Source organism: Polyodon spathula, chromosome 12 (genome assembly GCF_017654505.1).
Source record: "Polyodon spathula isolate WHYD16114869_AA chromosome 12, ASM1765450v1, whole genome shotgun sequence".
Taxonomy (NCBI): domain Eukaryota; kingdom Metazoa; phylum Chordata; class Actinopteri; order Acipenseriformes; family Polyodontidae; genus Polyodon; species Polyodon spathula.
In genome coordinates, this window is record NC_054545.1 from 10,465,427 (window position 1) to 10,489,013 (window position 23,587).

The 23,587-nt window shown below is 36.2% G+C and overlaps 1 protein-coding gene across 1 annotated transcript in view; it reads left to right on the forward strand.

The window, feature by feature from the left end:
* LOC121323750 (syntaxin-binding protein 6-like) overlaps positions 1-23,587 on the forward strand; it is a 51,136-nt gene that overhangs the window by 1,650 nt on the left and 25,899 nt on the right. The window contains exon 2 of the mRNA XM_041264943.1: positions 6,756-6,943. Within this exon, the coding sequence (XP_041120877.1) occupies positions 6,790-6,943 (154 nt within the window). The 5' untranslated portion in view covers positions 6,756-6,789. The remainder of the gene's footprint in view (positions 1-6,755; positions 6,944-23,587) is intronic.

Consider the following 23,587-nt stretch of genomic DNA (forward strand, 5'->3'; position numbering starts at 1 on the left):
CTCTATTGAGTGTTTAAAGTGGATGGATTCGTCACAAACATACCCCTTTGGAAAGAATTTAGTTCGTCACAATATGTTCCTGTGTTGTACACAGTAAGGAATATCATTAGACACTAGTACGTTTCTCAAGCAAATGTGCATGTTGTTGAAGTTATGTTTTTGTGTTCACTTATGTTAGGAAGACATGTTACAATAGTCAATTGAAGACAGGAATACTGTATCTTTATCAAATACTTTTACAAGGGCATTTCTGTGTTACTCCTTACTCTACATTGCGTTTGTTTATATACCTGGATGATGTCGTTATATTGTAGGGATTATACAGCCCATCACAAATTTGTTTTAGTGCTGAACAAACAAGGATATAGAATAGCTGATAGGTCTTTACTTTAGCCAAAGGGGTTTTTTTTCTTTGCTATGTTTTCTTGTATGCATGTTCATTTTTTTTGTTTATAGTCAACCATTTAAAAAATGTCATATGTTAATCAAAGCATCCCTTTTATCACCAAAGGTGAAACTTTGTTTATACTGCAAAGTATATAGTGAATTACTAATTTTAGTATGTTTAATGATGTCATTCAGGGAATCTTTAGCCAATGGAACACAGGGCAGTTCTCCAAACTGAAAGAACTGCAAAATACAGCTGGAGAGAACTCTTCCATTATGCATGTTTTGCTTTACATATTCGAATGTTTGCTATACAACTTTGTTGTTAAGTCCTATCTTGAACCCGGTGCTTGAAACACTACAGTGCAGTATATCTCTTGTAATAATATGTTTGCCTTTCTTTTGGTTTGGTGGGACATCTGTTTATAAATACCACATTTTTCTGTTGCACACAAATGAAGTGTTTATCTTTCTCAACATGGGTCCATTACAGGGAACTGTTTTCTTGTTTAATCGATGGCATGCTTTTGATTGATGTTGGTTAGCAAGTTCTTTACAAACAGGGCTACTTATGTTACAGTTTATGAAATATTCTAACATTCACTAACATATTTGCTTTTGGTCTTGTTTGAATTTTATATTCTGTTTTTGTTGAAAATCTTGGACCACCGCAATAAAAGGCACATTAAAAGAGAAGTGTAGAGGAACTCAACAACACTGCTTTCTATACTAATGTGATTGTAGTTAAACAGAGCAAATGTCCATACAGTATATCACCTACTGATTTCAGAAAACTGGTGGTTTGTGATGCTTGGTAAGAGATGGATTTTAGCAGAACAGAAAATCATTTCCCACAGTTATTAATTTTGAGCAAAAAACTTTTTTGTTTCTGAATTATGAAGAGCATACACATTAAGATATTGGCTGCACTTAGTAGACAGTTTTGTTTGATGGGTCTTGTGGTCATTATGGGTAGAGTGCAATGAAAATGTACCCTATTTAGTCATTTTACAAAGTTGCTGCCTCCACACTGTCAAAGCCTCATGACCTTGCTGAATTAATGTGTTGGTGACCTACACATTTAATAGCCTATCGCTATCATTGCCTAATAAACTATACTTTTTTCTGCCTCATTTATTCTGAATGAACTGGCAGATACTATGTGTAAGATTATGTACCAGGAGTGGGGTGCCTACATTTTGAATGATGTCAGAATATGTGCCGAAGGTGTAGAAAGAAGGAGGAAAGCACAACAGTGAACACTTATTATGAGTATATAAATGCATTAAATTATATAAGCAGCAAGTATAACACTGAAAGTGGTTATGACCCCAGATTGTAGTAGGAGCACAGGTGACCGGCGTCTGACCTTCAACAGATCAGCTAGCTCTGTGTTTAGTCCTTCAAGTCGGTGTCTCAGTCTTGCTCTCCAACCCAACTTTTTATCTCCTTTTTTGTCTTAGTTGCTACTCGGCTGGAACGAAACAACAGGTGGCAGCGGATTGACCTTTCAATTATCTCCTCTGATTCACATTCCCACAAATATTGTGTCCCTTTATTACCTGTCCTTTCTCCAGTATAGACCTTGAATATGTGTTTTGGCCTATCTTGACTTGGCAGGCAGTCAGTAACTCCTTACTTAACTTACAGGTTTGTTGCATGCATAAAAAAAGTTCACTTCTCAGCAAGAAAGAGAGGAAATTAAATTATTATTTTAGTATAGTAAAATTATTAAGTACTAGATGTTACATGAGTTTAAGCAGCCCATTAAACCTCATGGGCAACATGACTGTACACCTAGTCTGACTCTATGGTACTATAGTAGACTATATGATACACTGTGTAACCATGTTACTGAGTCACGCATTGTTGTCATTCTGTTTAATTGTTATTGTATTTTGAAATACGGTATGTAGGATATTCTACAGCTTTTCTGAAAAGGAACCTATTACCTTTTACAGTATGTCATATTTTAGCTCTCTGTAAATGTCAGTTTAGACACTGGCCCAGTGCACATACTGTATTCCAAATATTTTTGTAACAAGTGTAACAATGAAGTAATATTGAATTCTATCTGCAGTATTCTTGAATTAACATTACTTTACCTTTATATATTATATATATATATATATATATATATATATATATATATATATATATATATATATACACACACACACACACACACACACACACACACACACACACACACACACACACATATATATATATATATATATATATATATATATATATATATATATATATATATATATATATGGTAATACAGTTGTTTACACATGTAGGGAGATAACAGACTTAAGTGGAAAGAGAATAATTTTTTGAGTAATAGATGAGGGATCTGAACAGATAGTGTTGGCAGGAATGATCATGACCTCATGCTTTTAATTCCACATTAAACTGGAATTGACTGTCCATCTAGTCTCCTTCAAATGGATATTGTAGACGTCAAGGCTAAAACATAGGGTATTTTTCCCCATGGGAACATACTGTGGGAGTCTGCCATTTAGTTTCAGAATAAATAAAACCAATGCATAACTGCACATATTGCTAGGAGAAAAAAAAAAAAGTGTTTCTGACACTAGCAGTTACAGTGTTGATAATCTCCATAACAGCAGTGAAGACATCTTTGATCTCTACAGAACCACCCACCAAGGAAGCTTCAGCACAGCTGCTAGCAGTTTGAGAGAGCCTCTCTTTGTTGATTGACTACAGTAGCTGAAGGGCACTGAAAAACATCAGTTTGATGCAGCAGTTTTAGAAGGGGATGTGAATTGTATTTGAGGCTCCAGGATTAAGTGCTGGGCACTTTGCAACAAGGAGAAAGATGTGTTCCACTTCTAATGCTTTATTGAAAACTGTAACAGAGATGGCAATTTGCTGTAGAAAATAGCTGACGGTACTGTACCTGCTGTTTTCAATTCACGTTGTTTACGATTTAAACATTTTGAGCCTGCTGTTTTGTGCATTTTCTGTATGCAAATTTGGCAATTGCACTACTTGTTTAAGGTATTCTTAAGCATGATTCGCACGGGATTAAAAGCAGGTGCCCTCAGAGTTGGGCAAACGTAAAGGACATCTGGTAACCTCCCAGACATGGATTAGATTAGATTATGTGATGCTGTGCAGGATTTGTAAACAGTGAACCGGGTGTAAATAACTTTTTGTTGTTCCTAAAGGCGAGAATAATCATTTCATCGCTTGAGTGATATGTATTTCCATACATACTGTAGCTATCTTGGTTCCCACAGGCAGGCGCATCACACAGGGCGAGGCAGTCCACACACAGTCGGAGGGCGGACGCGAACCCGGGACCTCTCGCACTGAAGCATAGCGCCGATACCACTGTACAAAAGAGCTGGCTCCTTTGCAAGGAGCGCATATTGAGCTTATGTCTTTATGTCACTTACCAGCCCTGCTGCTGCCTTTGCCCATATACACTACACTCTCCCTGCCAGCCTCAAGTCCACCCCAGAGTTGCTCACCAGGCTACAGTCTGATGAGTGTGTGCTGGGGTACCTACATCCACTTATGACACCAATATAGTGATCTTGGCTCCAACAGTCAGGTGCATCACACAGGGTGAGTCAGTCCACACACAGGTGGAGGGCAGGTGTGAACCCAGGACCTCTCACAGTGAAGCACAGTGCCGATACCGCTGTACAGAAGAGCCGGCTCCTTTGTGAGGAGCACATATCAGGCTTATGTCTTTGTATGTGATTACGTCACCTAGCAGCCCTGCTGCTGCGTTTGGATGAACCAGTGAGTAAAACAGCACGTCAGCATGGGGCATGTCATGCATATTCTTAAACATTTTTACTCCCCTGTGCACCTGTGCATGCACTGGTGGGTGCTAAAAAAAACTAGGAAAACGAAACAATCTTAACGCCAAACTGATTCTGTTTCTGATTTAAGTTTGGTTGACCATGACATGTTCAAAGGCTGATACATTAAACAGTAATGGCAAAGGATATGCACATTAAAATAGTTGCCTATGTCACATGTGCTAATTTGATTTGAGCTATCTATGTGCAATAGAATCGCCCTTTACCTTCTGGCCTTCTATTGTATTTGGCTTATAATAAAGTAATATAAGTATGAGTTTATACTGTAGATCTCTGTTGAATCTGTTTAATGTATTTTTTTGTTATTATTGGTAAACTGGATTGTCCTGTTTTTATATATGTATGTACTTATATTAGAATGCAGAGTATGCTATCAATTCTTAATATTATTTTAGACAATTAGGGTAATGGTTTTTCTATAGGTCCAGTCTTTAAGATCAACAGGTCTTTTTTTTGCACAGGGGTGGGATGTCTGTGTGGACAAAGCATTCTGCTGTTTTCTTGGTAATGACAAGTTGAGATAAACCAGAATGCTATAGCAGGGCTATGTATATAGCTTTGTGCTTTTACAGATTGTATAACTCCCAAATCAATCCTATCTGTTAATATGTAATGACAGTTGCAGCTTTTTGGTGATCTGTGATTGGCTGCCAGTTGGACTACAAGAATGCTGTGTGTACAAGACACTGTACTGACCTGCAATTTATGACAGTCTAGCATGACAAGTGTTGTTAAAGGTTGGCTTCAGCTGAAACTGAAATAAAAAAAGTTCCTGGCTTCCTGCCAGGATTCTGATTTCCTGTAAAAGCTGACTATTACTATACAAATCATATCAATCCCCGTAGCCTCCTGGAATTTCTAGATATATATATATATATATATATATATATATATATATATATATATATATATATATATATTAGTGATAAAGAGTATATATTTCATTACTGAACAGCAGTATTTTGAATGCTTATATGTCATTGTTTCTAGGTCCTTTTTTCTCTATTTCTGTTGGACCACTTTGCTCCTTCGTAGCTGAAGCATGATCTCCAATTCTGTTTACTGTTTTGCTACTAGTCTGTTTGTATTGTAAACGTACAGTCCTTTATCAAAAACTGGGAAAAACAGCTGACAGTAGTGTACAGGTACCTGTTATTTTTGGTTCACAGTGCCTTGCTTTCAAAGGTGTTGCAGTGAATTTGAACATAAAACCTTTGCAACTCCCTTGGTTTTCATAGTTTCTAAGGAGTAAAGTAGGTTAGAGGAATCTGTTTACTTTTTTCTCCATATTGCATGTAAAACATCGTGGATACCTTTAACTAGTATTTTTTGTACTATAGGGATATATTTTGTGGTTGTTTTTCTATTTTTTTTTCTCTTTACACTCAATAGTGACACCCACTGGAAGGTGTGGAGCCAGAACTGTAGCAGATGCATGTTCTCTTATAGCTGATTAGTGTAAAGTAACCAATGATACCTCTACAAGGCTGCAACTATCCTCAGCATCTGAAGAAGCAAAATCAGATAGATACTCCTTTTTTAGTGATCCATAATCTAACAGTTTCCATGCATGAACTTGTTGCGAACTCTTGGCACTAAAGTGAAGTGAGTCATCAAACTTATGCTTCTTGATTAAGGCCCTTGGATCTCATTGGGAGGGTTAAAAGCAATTCCAGAGTGCTGAACTTCACATTTAAGTCACCTAAAGCCTTTAGACTCCCTGTGTAAGAATACACCATTTGTGACGGCATTCAAGCATATTGTTTTCATGATAACTTAATATCAGAAAGTGGACAACATCCAATGATCCTTCTTTAAAAGTATTTCCTAGAGCCCTGAGAGATGGGTGAATCTTTTACAGATTTACCATGACGTTTATTCCCTTGAGACTTCTGTAGTTCTGAAACTGACCAGAGCTTTGGATTATATCTACAGGACAGTTTCTGATAGCACAGCAGAAATACAATGCTAGAACTGTAAAATGGATAGCAATAATTCATTTAATGGGTGGAGATGCACACATAAGGGGAGCTGCTACTACATTAAGTAAATTATTTTTAATATGCTTACCTACTGGGTAGAAACAGTATAAACAATACTTAAATGGCAAAAGGTACAGTATAATTACACAGATGCTACCCATTGCATTAACTTCAAAATGTTTCCAGCTTTTTTTTATCTTCATCAGGGGGGTTCACAGATCCTGACTACCTTACCTAAAGTAAAGTTGCCTAGTCCAAGAATGCTAATCGGGGACTGTGAAATGAGCTTGGCATGTACAAATCAAAGACTAATAAAGTATATTAAAGAGCAACTGTATAACATATTGAGTAGCAACTTTTACTCGTCCAGTACAGAAGCAGTTGGGGTAGTTTGACTTTTGCAATAAGCCTGACCATCCATGTATTTATCACCCCAAATCTACAGTATCATTATCCACATCTGAAAAGCAGAAATCCTTGAGATGAATAATATATTTGGTACATGTTCTTCTCCTTACAGTTAAGTCTGCTGTTTGACGTGTGCCCAGCCAACAATGAGTGCCAAATCTGCCATCGACAAGGAGGTTTTTGAACCGCATGATGAGAAAATGCTCGGAGCAGTCCAGGTCAAAAGGAGAATGAAGAAAAAGATCCCGTTCCTTGCCACGGGAGGGCAGGGAGACTACATGACCTTTATATGCCTGTCAGGTAATGTCAACAGCTCTGTTTCTGAAGCCACCCAGAGTTTCCTAGTAGGATTTCAGAGAGTGTCTTGAATGTGGTCATCCATCAAACAGCTTGCACTGACAAGGTGATCGTGGGAGCTAAAATGGAATAAACATTACACAGGCGAGCAACTATAGTGCCAAAAGCACATGTACAAATGCATCTTCTAAAAGTAGCATTGTTTATTACTGTAAAGGTATAATATATAAGAAAAATAGAATAGTGTATATATCAGTGACTTTTTTGAGTGTGTATTTATTTGGACCTGTTTTAAGTCCACCTAGGTTTTATATGTTCTTTCTTTTAAAGTTTAAAAGTTTTCACTCTAACTGTATCAGTACAGTGTGCATTAGGAGCAAGAGAGAACCTGCTGCAATACTATAAACGGGCAATTCTCTTGGCCTTTGGCTTGAAATTCAAACAGTGATTCATTCGATGGTGGTGTTGTAAATCACTGGATTATTTAATATGAATTGTATGGAATTCATGTGACAATGTGATTTTTTTTTTTTTTTTAATTCACTTAAAATCTCAGAGAGAATGGTTAAAGGCCTGTGGGTTCAGTCACATACACTATTCATGTATTAGAGATGATCTGGGATTGGAGCTCGTGTATTTGGATGTTCATCACATAGCTGAGACCCTTAAACAAGGCATTTAGGGTCATGCACTAGAGGAGGCTATACTTCAAGGCAATTTTTAGTAGGAATATATTGAAACAGTACTGACTTTTTTTTTTTTTATCTGGTCAATATTTTGCCATGTTTAAAATAATGTCAGTCCTCCCTTACACTCTCACCTGTAAAGTAATCTTACTACAGCTGCAGCGTGAAATAGCACATTAGTAAGTGAAACAGGATTCCAAGCTGAATGATGAAACTGCAGTGTTAAGAGACATACCACATGCCTTATGATAATGGCATGATAATGAGGCTGGTACACTCTGTAAATGTATTCAGTGTACTGCAAGCTTAACCCACCATCGTAGTCTTCACCTTCCTGCCCACAGGCGAGTGAGAACCCTATTATATTGAGCCATGCCCAGATTTATTAAATGTTGATGCAGTAAAATGCTAAAAACAAACAAATAACATGTTACATCTGCCATCATTTAGAGCAACTGAATAAGCATCTTTATGACTCTTATATAGTTTGCCAGCCTTTTAATCACAAACCTCATCGATCACAAATAGTTTGCCATTCCCTGAGATACCTATGGAGCATATAGTCTTTGCTAAGCTGCTGGGAAGTCATTCATTACCGCAATAGATACATGTGGCAAATTAATGGGTACTAAAATAGTAATTGAAAGAAATGTATATTTAGCGGAGTCCTCAGTGGAGGCAGTCAAACGTAAATGAAGGGGCTGTACTTTCAGCTGGCAAATGGTACCTAAGCAGTATGTTTTGTCATGCGTTAATAGTCATACAGTCCTGTGAGAGGACAACTAATGGAGCTTCAGAAAAGCTGAATCTCAGGAGCCTGTGTTCTGTTATTTTATTTGTAATTTAAGCAGCATATGGCGCAGAAATCCAAGACTGGTGATGCTTGGGCAGGATCCAAAGAGTGGTGAAGAACACCCTATAGTGTTAAGAAAAAAAGACAGAACTTTTGCTGTATTCAGTTTGATATTTAGCAGCTGTGTTTTGTAGTGTAATCCAGAATGTTTTATTCACAAATCTTAGGTCATAAATCAGCTAGAAATACATTCTTCAACTTTAACTGAAAATGTTTGTGTGCCTCATAGTATATCAGTTTGGCGCTCTCTCCTGCTGGTGCTCTGAGAGAAATGAATGGCTTATTGTTGGAAAAGAACACAACGGCCATGTACAGTACTGTGTCTGAGGTGGAAAGGGTGAGGCAAATTACTCCTCTAGTTTGAGTGTAATCAGACGGATTCACTTTTACCATCTAAGACAGATAATAATTGCCCGTCTTTGCATGTTTTAATGCAAAACAGGTGTTGGTACATCCTGCCTACATATACACAAAGTCCCTCTAGACTTAAAACATTTAAATTTCAATATAAAAAAGCAGACTTAACAATGTACTTCTATAGTATAGCCACAGTATTGTTAGGATCTGGTGATAATGTCAATCTCTGCACAAATCTCTCAGCTACAGTAAAAATAAACCCTCAACTATACCTTTGAAAATGAAATAGTGTAGTTACAGTATCTAACAGTGATTTAATTGTGTTAATGTATATTCTGTTCTTTTTAATATCCATCCATCCATCCATTATCTGTAACCGCTTAATCCTATAGAAGGTCTTGGAAAGCTGGAGCCTAACTTGGCAGATATGGTGCGCAAGGCAGGACTACACCACAGTCTTTTTAATATGATTTTTTAAAAAATAAAATCATCAAAAAATGAATAAAAAATAATAATAATGACTTCCTTATCGTCTATGTCCTTAAAATTGTGTTAACAATATCTGATGTTGGTATTGAATTTAAGCCCAAATTCCAAGAAGGCTACTGTTATTTAATATGTACAGTAACTTTTTTTTTATTCATTTGAATAGATCAGACACTTTTCAGTTCAAGTTTCCCTTTCCATAAAATATAATACATGATGGAGTTCCTATTCATGTACATTATTCTTGTATTTTTCCATGAATAGACAGAGTCTACAGATGAGGTAATACAGTACAGTAGATCTATTCAGAGAGCTATTCTAGGCCACCTATGATTTACATTTATATGCCACTGAATGCTCTGCTTTAGTTGTGTAGCATTCTGGTTGTTAATCAAGCCAATTCATTGAATTCTCTGGAGAAACCTTGCTGTATCTTGTGCTGACATCTCTTACTACCAGAAAAAATGCATTCTTGCCCCACTCTATCCTCTTATTTTGCTCAAAGGTGGCCTTTGACAAGGAAAGGATTTTGGTAGCTGAGCATAATTCAAGCCTGCCTAATTTGTTATAAAAATGAGCATTTACTATTAGGTACTGTTCGTCATACTCTTTGCCAGGGTTTTCTAACAGTTAGTTTCCCGGACCCCGGTTTTATTAGGCTACCTTATGTTACCTTAAGTAAGGTAAGGGATCTGTGGAACCAACAGAACAAGGTTTAAGTAGAGCTTAAATATACCTACCAATGTTGCTTAGAATGTTTTCAAAACTAGTGAAATGACCTCACTCGCTAATCATCTAGCACGTCCCTTAAAGTTGGCTGGGGTGTCCTCTGACTGGAACATAACTAGACAGTAAACAGCACTTGCTAATTAACTTTTTGTCAATCAGAGCAGTTTGGGACAGTGTCAAACAAGATTCTAGTTGTGGAGGACAGTTGTTTGGATATTGGATAAGACCCCAAATGAATTGTACTCGTGGATTCCAAAGGTAAAAAACATTTTAGCTAATCAGAAAAAAATACACCCTTCAAGTAACCTTGTGTTCTGACATTTGAGCCACCCATAGGGAGGTGGATATCCCAGTGGAGGTCCTCAAGCATTACTCAAAATGAATTTGTGCTGTACAATATTTCAGCCCGATGTTTTCTGTATTCATTGGACAGCAGCTTGTTGAAACTTGTAATACCCAAAATATTTTATACATAAATCTTTTAGCACTGTTGTTTTCTTAAACTATATTTTTGTTTTCTCAAACTTCTTTTTTGGAATGGTTCATAATAAAACACAATAAGACCCTTCAAGGTGTACATTGCTGTAAACCTGACAGTGTAGCTACAGTAGATGGTTGCAACACTTGGCTTTGCATTTGGATTCTATGCATATGTTTCTGTCATCTTTTAAGAATATTCCCCTCAGTGCGGTGATTTCAGAATAAAGCACACCTTACTGTGTCCTACTGCATTAACCCCACCCATGGCCCATGTTGGTAGTCTTGTTATCACCTGTTGCCTGATTTCTGTGTCGTATTTTTATATGCAACAACGAGGACCAACAACCAGCGTGTTATTTAGCTCTGAGTTGCATATCTTTTGCAAAGAAAGGATCGCCTGTTACTTTGAGGCTTATTCTTTGTTCTATTCTAACCTGGGCAGTTATTCCAGAGGATTTCTTCTGTTATAGTTTCAGTGTAAGCTAAACCTATTCCATCAATGCAGAGACTGGCCCACCCTCTCGTACATATGTGAGACTCTTGGTTGTGTTTTTGGGCAGTGTAGAGACTGTGGGTTGAGATTTAAGTACTATTGCAGATGTTCACACACTGGAGCAGCCATGCTGGATAATAACCAAATAAAGACACTGGTATGCTGTCTCAGTAGGTTGTCTCATATGATCCAGTAATGAGATGTGGTGCCACTGTTTCTTGGCCTGAGAACATAGTTTTCATATCCTAGAAGGCAAAATAATGTGTTGTTGCAGTAACTACATGTGGAGTTGCTCATTCAACGAGCAGTAAAATGAATTCCAGTGATATGTAATGTCTTTTTGTTTTGCATCATTCCTATGTGGAGTAAACTCTATTAGAAACAACAACACCCTTTGTGAGAACAGTGATTTTGCAATGCGAGATTATGTTGAAGTTGGAGTCTTACTGACCTTCAAGGGGTGGGTCTTTTGATTAAACCATATTATAAATTAATCTTGCTGTACTGTATCACTGAACTTATTAATTAACTCTGGAAGCCTTCCCTAACTTTCTTTTGGAATAATAAAATGACTGCTTGCTATGATGAAAAAAAAACAAAAAAAACTACAATTACTATAACATAAATTAGAAGTGATGGCCTATTACTTCCGTCCTATGTATTTTTTGACAGTACTAATTCATAAAATTACTTGCCAGTTTATCATAGTTAATCACATTTGGGCTGAAACGAACGAAAGTCCTTCGTATTGATATTCATAAAATGATCTGTGCATGGGCATATAGGTGTTCAAGAACGAAATCAGTCTCCTTTTGTTGACATCATCAGCCCTATAAATGTTCCCTGATGGCCCTCTGTAGCTGTTGAAAACATAGTCTAAAGCAATGGTTTTCAACCTTTTCACCTCAAGTACAGTACTTGTCTCCAACAGGGACCACCCAGTGTACCAGTAACTGTGCAATCTTAAACAGTTGTTGTAAAACAGAGACCTACCCCATTACAACCTCATGAAAATGTGACTGCATCACCTAATTATTTGACAAGAGTTCACCATAGTCAACATTAGAGAGGCTGCTTTAGTTCTTCATCAGTAACTCTGAAAAAGTTCACAAGCACCTCTCATCATAATTTCTTGTAATTTCAGTGATACAGACAGACTGATATATTATGACAGTGTGATTGCGGGAACATTCTGATTGAGGAATCATATCGGCATGAAAAACAGCTGCCGGTGCAAGCCTGTCATGTACCAGTACTAATACGTACCACAGGTTAAACTGCTGGTCTAAAGGAATCTACCGATAGCAATAGAGGTACACAAGCATGCCGAAGAGGCAAAGGAAGGGGCGTACTTGGGCACATGAAATTGTGTTCCTGATTTGAAGAAGTTTTGAATAATGAACATAAACTGTGTGGTCCAAAACCTGTGTCTAGATTTTTTAGGGGTGGGCATGTGTACGTTTGTTAAGGTGTTTTATGATTAGACATTTTATGCCATCCGTCCATCCATGTACCATTACTGCACCTGCTTAAATAGTCCCTTCGGTACGTCTGAGAGCAGTCGGCAGCAGTATAAAATTGGCAGCAGTCCCAGATCAGCAGTATTTCTTTTGAGATCTTTGGAAATTCCCAGTGGATAAAATATGTGTCAGTCTTATTTTTGTTGACCATGCATTAGTAAAACAATGTTATACTGTAACTTTTCAGTCTTCCCTAAAGTGTTCAGTGTTCAGTGCAGTGTCCCCTAAAGTGTTCCCTCCCAGTTAAATTGCATAAAGATTTTTTTCAAATAATTGGATTTCATATTGCATGCAAAATCTTGTATTCTCTTTTTGTGAGGTGTTTGTTAATAAACTTTAAGTTTTTTTTATAAAATATAGAACACCAGCAATAAAAAAATGTTCCCCCGTCCTCCTCATCTGCTTGTAAATTGTAAGAAAGTATGTAGTTTGTCTATTTCGAATAATGCCTGAATAGACCCCCTCCTGCCTTAATTTATGTTGTCAATAAAGCTGCTGTACTATGTTAAAATGTATTGGCTCTGTCAGATAAATTGCCCTGTACTGTAAGATTGGTGCAAGATAAATACCTATTTGTTCTCTTTTTTTTTTCAATAGAAAATCCAGCTATGATGATATAAATAAATAAGAGGCTTGTGTTCTAATGCAGACTAACATAATCAACGTAGGCAGATTTTTTCTTAAATGTTGTATTAATGCTACGTTTACAATAAAATATAATATGCACGGGACATCTATACTACTAGCCATCTTTGACATGCTATAGCTACCCCATTTGACCATGGTACATACAATATGGTAATTGTGCCTGCTTCGTGTTGATCGAATTTGACTGGAAGACAATGGGTTCATTATTGGAAAGGAATGTATTTAAGTAATTTTCAGCCTTGAAAGTGAATTCTGAAAGCACATTGTTTAGTACTGCTACACAGATTGAAGTACTGTAGTGCCGCATAATCGTGCAAATAGGTGCACAGGCTTGTACCTGAGTGTCGTCTGTTTCCTGTTACTCCCTTCATTTCACATGTAAACCCATTAACTTGTAAAAGCAAAACATGGGGGCTAAAAGGTTTCCAAATATCAATTAGTATGGTAAGTTGGGATAGTAGTATTGGTAAGGAAGAACATTCAAGTTTTGTAATTGACTTTCTAATAGATTTTCCCTTTTTTTCCTGTTTAATAGTTCCTTAGTGTGGAAATACCCAACATACAGTACATAAGCACCTGTATTTAGGTGAATGAACATTTGTTTCTCAACTTGTGTTCAGTTTCTAATTTAGTGTACATTATGTTCACAAAAATAAAAAATCCATACCATGTTGCCTTTTTTTACATTTAATTGTTTTTTTTTTTTTAATTATTTTTAAAGAAAACTTACAGAAAATGCATCAGGATTTCATTGAAAAGGGTGAAATAAATGTCGACCATATACTGTACTGTAAATATTGAATTCCAAGCTAAGATTCTTAACATGCAATTGAATCTTCATGTACTGATCCTACAGGAAAAGGGTAATATGCAATTTTGAAAATGAAAAGAATCCAGTGGGTATTGACCCCTTTCAGGCAGCAGTATACATCAGTCTGAGAGGGCACTGCAGAATGAGAGCCACTTCCAATACCAGCTTGATTAGTGTGAAGGAGACTGCCAGCAGAATGTCAAAGCTTGAACGTAGAGCAATATAACATCTGGTTTGACTTTAACTTTGTATAAATCAACTCCTAATTTTTAATCTTTGCAGTTGGATGGAGAGAGAAAGTACCACGCAATATTTTTTTTACACTGCCTGGGGTCTGTTCAGATAAAAATAGCAGGCAGATCTAAAAACTCTACCTCATGTTGCATGTTTTTAATTGCAATATTGTAACTGGTGATTGCTGTGCTACACAACCAATTCATACAATACAGTGTGCTCTTTGTATAATATGATCAAATATGGCAATTAATGATGGGCAATTTTGACAGTGGCAGAACTTAAATTGGAGTATGTATTATTAATGACTGCTAAAACATTTGTACATTAAAGTACATTAAATCATTGTAAATCGAAATGAAAATTGCACCAAAATTGACTGCTAATGATTTAAATTATTAATTATTAATTAAATTATGCAGTTCAGTTCACCACATTAAGACAATAACAATCATGCCATTACCCAACAGAGACTTAGTTGTGATGTCAGAAACAGTTAAAAAAAGCTTAGTTTGTTCCGGAGTATAGTAATTAATTACATAGATTGAAACTGTCTTTGTTTGCCACTGCATTAGACGTGTTGGAGAACTTAGTAACTTCCATCTTCTGTCCAGAACAGAATGTTACAGAATGTCCTTTTTAAGGTTTTTTTTTTTTTAATTTTTTTTTTTTTTTTTACTTTTTTTAATGGTCTCATCTATGATCACAAATTATGGAACAACCCTGCATATTTTAATTTCTATGAAAAGTTAATAAAGTCTACCCCACTTAAGTGCATCTTTACACTTAGCCTGTTTGTGTTATGTTGTAAGTGTACAGCATATTCCTGGTTTACTGTATAGAGGAAATACTTGTGTTAACCTAGCACCTGACGTAAACATTCAGTTAGGAACATTATTAGGAACACAATATTCCTGCACTAAAACTGCTGCAAAAAAGTAAAACCCAGAGATTTTTTATTAAGAGACTGTAAAGAACTATGATATGTGCTAAAATGAACACATGATTAAGATACATCAATAATGATTTTTGTTCAGTTTTCAGTAGGCTAAAGTGACTTTGATCTGTGATCAGTCTATGACTGCATCTATTTCAAAAGGTGTGGGGTGGGGATGGCATTGAGGTCTAATTTAAAGCTGTATTGATTGCACTGCACTGCCATTCCCAGGTTTTGTTGAGCCATCAAAGTTCCATTCAACACTCTTTGGGACAAAGAGCCTAGCTGGTAAGAAAGGCTGGTGCATTTGTATGTTAGATTTGATTGACAGCATTGCCTAAAATCCCAATTTTAAATCAATATGCTTCTTGTAGTTAATTGTGGAGTGTTCTGAAATAATGTTGCCATTCTAAAATTAGCCATGGTGTAAAAATGTACTTTAAAAAGCCCCTGCCCCAAATTATCATAGTACAGTATGCTTGTACCATACTTTATTATGGTTTGTCATGTTTTTAATGTGCTTTACCATAGCTCTCTGGGCATTAAAATGCTAACCTTTGCTTTACCGTCATTCAGATTAATTACAGTTTGCTATGCTTTTACTATGGTACTTTTTTTTTATGGGTAGAACTTCAACCTGAACTTGGTAATAGACTGATCTTGACAGATAACAGAATTGTACTCACACTTAAGACGGGTTGTTCTGTATGCAATATTGCGTTCTAGCTAGACAAAATTTACTACACTTCCTTTTGGTTTAATTCAACTGGCAGTTTCACCACATTCCCATCTAGAGAGTTGTGGGATTAAACATTCAATTCTGGTTGCTATGGGAATTTGCCAGATACCATACTGTATCAAACCCCGATACTCATAATCCTTTGACACCTGTTTGAAGCACTGGAGCAAGATTTAATTAGTTTCACACTTGCTTATAAAGCACAGTTAAACGGCCCTGTTAAGTTAAGCAACACATATAAACTAAAGTTAACGAAGTGGATTCAGATAATGAGTGTCCAGTTGCAGGTCTTTATAATGGTGCCAGCTTGCAGCTGAATTACTGTGTCACACTCAGCTGCTGTCTGAACCGTTCAGTTGGATCTTTGATGCAATATATTTCTGGCTTGGCATTACTACACTGGATCCCCTGAGGCCCTCTGAGAAACAAGTTGCAGGGGTTGTCAACTGAGAGGACCTGATTGAAACTGACAGCGGGCAGACTGGGACTGTATAATTGAACCTTGAATATTATTTTTTGTTTTGTTTTGTTTTATTGCTGAAGAAAGAAATTACCGAAAAAGATTTTCAACTTTGCTTGCAGGTGTAATTAACTTTTAGGCTATAGTGCTGACAATTTTAGCCCGCACAAAGACAGACACCCAAATACGCTGTCAGTTAAATGAATCTAGTTTAAATAGTTATAAAAATGAGGCTGATCTTAAATGTAGCTTTGCTGTATGTCATGAAAAATCCCATATGACACATTGGTCAGGTTAGAAAGTCGATATTCTCTTACTATAGTCATTATTTTCTGTGATGTCGCACGCTCTATAGGAGGTGTGCGTCTAAGACATTGTACGACTTTAAGGGATGGCTAAATCGTTGTCTCACACTAATTATTATTAGTAAAATAATATGTAGTGAAATGCGGGTGAGTAGGGTAGCCTGATTTTACCAACAATATTAAAATGTGCAGTCTAAACATTTTGACAGGATCCGTTTTATGTCATTAACCTAAAGCGATGGTATTTTAGCTCCATTAGTAGACTGTAGGATCAAATTTGCTGAAGCTATGGTTCTGTAGGAAAACTGGTATATTTATTTATATATGTATGTGTGTATATATCCTTCGGATGAGGCTGCAGCAACTAAATAATAATAATAATAATAATAATAATAATAATAATAATAATAATAATAATAATAATAATGTGTATATGCATGTAAATGTATATGCAGTCAAAAGTGTTTAGCAAATACCAGGATAGTAATCTATGCTTTCATATGGAATGTTGTTTTTTTATTATAATTTTTTTGTGTGGCCAAATGAGGCAGGCTCATATATAAGTTAATGGCAACCCGGTTTAAGAAAACTGTACGATATCAGTAACCGCGCAAGACCAAATTGGAAGTCAGACACAAACATTTAATTATAAACTCCCCTATTTTAATATTAATTTAGTTATTTGCATTTGGAACGGGAATTTGAAAAAAATGAAAAAATGATTTCTGAGACCATTCTCACTGCGTGAATAAACTAAACCATAAGTGATTTTTCCTCTGTGATATTCTTTTTTTTTTTTTTTTTTTTTAAGAAATAAACTTCTTCAGATACTTCTGAATTGCAAAAAAAGTGCTGTTGGTGGTGGTTACATTAAGGAGTACAGAATTACAAGAAAGGATAAAGATTGCTTGGTAATATTTTTGTTAGGACTTGGGTGAAGAAAAACAGATTGCATTGATTAATACATAAACACAAGTTATAATAATTCACCCTCAGTTAAAACAGCAACAGGGCACTTGCAAATAAGACGTGGGTAGGCATTCTTTATAATACTGTTCATTCAGCTTATGCGAAACGCCCTCTAATACATGGGTGTTAATTCTTTCATTTGTTTTTAGCTTTTAACAGATTGAAGCCAGAATAAAACCAGTGGGGAATCTGTGGGAGGCAGGTGATTTGAATGAATACAGAACACAATCCATATTCATAAATCTCACCGCCACCTCTTATAATACAGTACTAGAATGCTTGTTTGCATTTATCATTGGTGTGTGGGGAATGAGCAACAATACAGCTATAAGGTTACATAGAGGATTACAATATACTAAAAATACTGTTGGACAGCTGTATGTTGAGAGTGAGTTCAGACAGGGAATTAAACTTTACAATGTTTTAAATTCTGTTCAAAAACAAAAAAAAAATGAAGAGCTTATAATTTCAGCAGTAATGAATAGTTACTCTGTACACTACTCTATAGATATTGAAGCCCCTTCTGTAGGCTGAAAAATCTGCCTTATTTGTGTACAGGACTATTCCGGTACCTTTCGATTTTGAGTTGCTTTCAGAATTAATTTTTGCCACCTAGTCAGCATGGATAGAAGCCCCCCTCAAGGATTATAAAGTTCCATGCTCAGATAAACTTGTCTTTATTAGCTGATATCCTGAGCTGTACTAATTTGACTCTGTAATTGGAGAGTGTTGGATGCTTTTTATCTGTATGCTTGATGTCTTAGCAATGGCTGTGCTTGTCGACTTAATTAAGCAACAGTGAAAGTGCAATTAGTTGTTTATTTATTGTATCTTTCATTTAATCAACTATCCATTAACATACAGCACTTTTTTTCCTTTTCTTTTGATTAGCATGGTTGACTAGTTTGCTGTATGGAACAAGGTGCTGTCAATTATTCCTCAGGGTCAATGGATGCTTTAAAGTGGCAGCATGATGTACATGGCAGGGATTTAATAGTCACTGAGCACAGGAAGAAACAAGAGGCCCAGTTTGTACTATAATACACTGGAAACAAACCTCCCCTGTCTGTACGCACTACAGACACGTCTCAAGCTTCACTCAATGCCTGCAATGTTTTACAGCACTCTGTTGTGGCTTATTGCTTCTCAGAATTTTTTGTAGGTGTTAATTGTACTAACCCATTAAGTGCCATCGTCCTCATTTGAGGACAGACTACTTTGTAGTTTTTTTTTTAGCATTTTTTAGCTGGTATCTACCTAAGTTATGATAACTTGCTCTAATTTTGTTAACTGCAAAAGTTAAGTATAAATATAATGTATCAAATCACATAAATATAGCTTGTGTTCTGATTTTTTTTGTCAAATAATTTTATTTGGTACTGAATGGGTTAGTTGTTTAAACACTGCAGGTAATAAAGTATTATTTAAGCATAAAAAAAAGAGAGAGATATTCAATGAGAGATGCCCATTATTCATGTTATCTTGAGAACAATGGATGCCATTGTGATGAAAGTGGTTGCATGGCATTCCTCCACATAGTTCTTCAGGGTATCTTATTCTAGGATGTGACCTACTTCTGGTCTCTGATTGGTTGAGCTGATGAAGGCTTTAGAACCACTTTTCCAAATTAAACCAGATCTCTTATTAGAAGTAGTTTTGCATTCATAGTAGTGACACTCATTTCAGCTACTACTCTACCTTGTCTGTATGGGGAGTATTTTAAGAGATGCAAGTCTGTCTTCTGATGACATAAATCTTAGTTACCTTTGTTCCATTTCATGCAGAGTGTGTTGCTGACATTGTCTTCTACCTCAGAATAGGGATAATAGAGTGACACTGTGGATCTCTGAGTGGCTTACCTGAAAAGGGTGGCTGCGTTACGTGCAAGGTGAGCCATGCAGTCAATCTTGATTGGGTATGCCATGGGGGGTTGTCACATCGTTGACCCTGGCACTCCCACGAGTTTGAAAATCAGCAGGACATCTGCAGGGCTGGCCTTCGGTAGCCAGCCAATATCTGCAATTAAACTCCTGGGTGTAAAAAGTGGGATTGACTTGGCGGTGGGATTGGAGGACACTCAGTGACCTTCAGTTCACCTGAGCTTTTGTGGGTTGTTGCTGTATTGAAGGATTTATTTTTCTTATTCTGGGGACAAAGTGGAAGTAAACTAATTAGATATTAAATACCGTAGAGAAAAAAAAAAAGTAATTTTAGCTCAAATTATGAAGCACTGAACTCAGCTGGTATCTTGATTTCCAGCTTGATTTGAAATGGCAATCGACTCTCCCACTGTGCCCCCTGTTCTGTTTAAATGAGCACATTAAAGTTTTACACTAGCAAGATGAAGCGCTGATAGTTTCCTTGATTTGACATCCATTTTAATTGCATTAATAAATGACACCCTTGTGCCATTGGTGTTAGTTTTGTGTTAATATCTTCTGAGTTTAAGAAACACAAAACATATCCTCATGTCTTTGTAAATAGGACATATGTTTCCATCCCTTTGAGTGAGTTTTTACAAAACTCCTTTAGCCAAGTAAGAAACTAGGCATCTCCTAAAGTCTCTTAACACAGTATGTTGAACTACAGTGTATTTCTAAATGGTTTTAAATGTTTTACCACATTGTCTTCATATACTTATTTAGCGTTCAAATTTATGTTGGTGTCATAATTATAGTGAATGCCACAACTACAGTATATACTGTGTAAGTGTTAATAAATATTTAATTGGGGGACATACTGTATAAACTTGGTACTTTTTTTTTTTTGTATTTGTTATCTGAGAGCAGGACAAATGGCAGGTACTCTGTCATTACCTTTGTGGTACTTTATCTGAAAAAACATGAAACCAATTTAGAATGATTTACAGTGCTTTGTTTCCATGTTTACCTTTAGAAGAATTACTTCACTTACTTTTGCCAAATTGCAACATTTAATATTACTGCAAAAATGCTCCTTTGTAGTTATTGCTAATAGTTGTGATGTAGCTTTTGTTACACAATGCAGAAGATTACTGGCAGGCAAGGCTAACAAGACAACCAGTTCTAATGTTGTGTTTTTTTTTTTTTTCTTCAGTGATGATTTAACAGGGAAAATGAAAGGCAATACAGGTTACATCATTTCACACAAAACTGTATAACCGCATTACTGTGATATAACAAATGCAGAAATGAACTAGACATAAAGCAATCCACATACTGTAGACTAACATATTACACATTTAGTAAATGAATTTGAATTTGAAGACTAAAATATTTATTTTGGATGCGATCAGTGATTCATTTTCAATAACTGTAGGCGTAGTACAAGATGTTGTTTTTCGGGAACATTTCTTTAAACAGATTGCATGAGTTGCAGTCATGCACATAGATTTACAGAAATGTATGATCTATCAAGTGAAGGAACCGTTGTATACTATTGTTGCTCAGCAGACAGTCATGAATGTCTGGGAGACAGGTGGCATCATAAACCACAAACTACTTCAGCAGACAAGCATGATGTCTGCAGCTCCCCTGGGATATTCTCAGATTAACCTGCAGTAGGGAATACATAAGGATTTTACTGGCTTGTTCGTGGTTACAAAAAAGAAGCTACCTAACACAACTGTCAATATGTACCACCATGGTTTCTTTTGACAGGGCATTAAGAATAGCTGTGTATATAGGCTGTAACCTAATTTCGATCACTTGCATTAGTTAGTGTTTGTGCTGCTTTTACCATATTCTTCAAATGCAAAAAGAAGCTAGTTATATTAGAATATATTTTCAACTGTACGTCAATAGCTGTAAAGTGTTTTGTTTTGCCATACAAAACAAATAGGCCGACATATTTTAGGAAAATATCAAGAAGTTGGTAGAGCATTGTGGTATGTTCACTCAAAAAGTTTATGTAAGAATGTACTGTATGGTTGATAGAAAAAAAAAAAAAGGAAAATGAATGTATAATTTTTTTAAAAAATGCCTTGTCCCCTTATTCAAGAAGCAGCAGATTTGAGGGATTTTACCAGGTTTACCGCCTCCAGAATACTGGTCAACGTCCAAAACCATCAAACCGAAATTCACACTCCTTGACAGTTTTGGCAGAGGGCAGCTAAGAGTGTTTGGGTGAAAAAGTGTACAGTATGTTGAACTAAAGTGGCATGCAGACATACGTTTTTGGTGTATTGTCTCTCCAGGTGACTTACTGTTGCAGTTTTCAATGTTCAGCTCCAAAAATCATTAAATTGAATGCACTGTCACAGTTATTTCAAAATCAAGAGCTGTGACTGAGAAAAACAACTAACGGGATCATAAAATGGTTTAAAAAGGAGGGATCATTTTTCTTTTGTTGTGTCTGAGGATCAGTGTGAGCTCAACTTCAAGATTATGAATGTACTGTGGGTAGCTAAAGCATCACATGATTTATATTGGCATATTAAGGACTATAATACACTAATTACGCAAGAGGTACTGTCTGTGTAATGTCGTTTTAATAGTAGCCACATTGTTACAGTACGTGTAAAATGTGTTACCTGTATTATCTTGTACAATCAACTTGGTTGTTCAATATATCACATTTCAAGTAGAGATTGTATTTATGCACATTTGATTTTGTAAAACTAATAGCTTACAGACACTTTTACATGCAGGATCAATAGGGCCACACCCTCATCTTCCGACTTGTGTAAATCCTATAACAATTTTCCTATAACAGCTTGTTTACTATGTGCATTTAGTATTTTTATTTTGAGTAATAATACATCTGTTACCAGTCTTTTCCTACATGATATACAGTACACCAATCAGAGTTTGTTTGATACAAAGGTTCTTTATTTTCAGATTGCAGTCTGTAGTGATACTGTAGATACACTTCTTAAACTCCAAGGTTCAGCCTCTTAGAATCTTGTGGTAAGTTTATTTTCTGATAGACACTAAAAAAGTCTGGTATTCCAAACTAAACAAAATATGTGGTCGGACTGTTAATGAGAATAGTGTATTATGCACTGTGTAACTTCAGTTCAAGTATGTTTGCCCTGACCAGATTTACCAAGCTGTATCAGTGGGATAAGTGAAAGGGATAATTAATGGCAAGGGAGCATGGATGTGACGCAGGTTTCCTGTAATGAAATGTCAAGGTTCCCTTTCAGAACAGCATTTTGCTGGTTTTGATTCAACCTATGCCAATGAGTAATGGTTCTTAATTACATAGTAAGCAGTAGTTCAAAATAAATCCTTTCAAGAGGTGGTGAACGTTCCATACAGTATATAAAAAAAACACTTTTACACAAGGTTCTTGCATATAACCATGCTCTGTAGGTGGCATGATGATACCTGGATAACGCCAATGTGGTTTGTTTCATTGCTTTTTTTTCTCTTTTCTTTTTTTTTATGTGAACAGCAGTTTTTATCACCAGAGCCCATCCAGTGCATATTAAAATACAGACACATTAAACATGTTTGAAATGTTGACTTCATTTCAGGCACTTTGAAGGCAGATTTATAGCACTATTTTTCTGAATGCCTTGGTGGTTTCTGAAAATGTAAGATTCAGTGATTTATTGCAGCAATTTACACCATATATATGCTTCTTAAAGGCATTGGCCGTTATTGGTGTGCTGATACTTATATTTTCCAAGTAATTGCCTTTTATGAAGTATTTGTCGGCAGATATTAAATATAACAAAACACACCTATTTATTGTGTTAACTTCAAAACTTGAAAAGCTGCCCTTCCTGCACCTTTACAGTTAACTTCCAAATTGAGTGTTTTAAAAGCCAATTGGAAGCCAATAAATATATATATATACCTTTCGTTCAGGCAATACAGCATATAGGGAATCGGGTGATGCTGCTTATACTACCCTGGCTTAGAAACCTTACCCGTCCAGGCGACTGAAAGTTGCTGAGGAAGCATTCAACACCATGCTTGGGCAAATACGGGTAGTGGGCACCTGAAAGGGAGG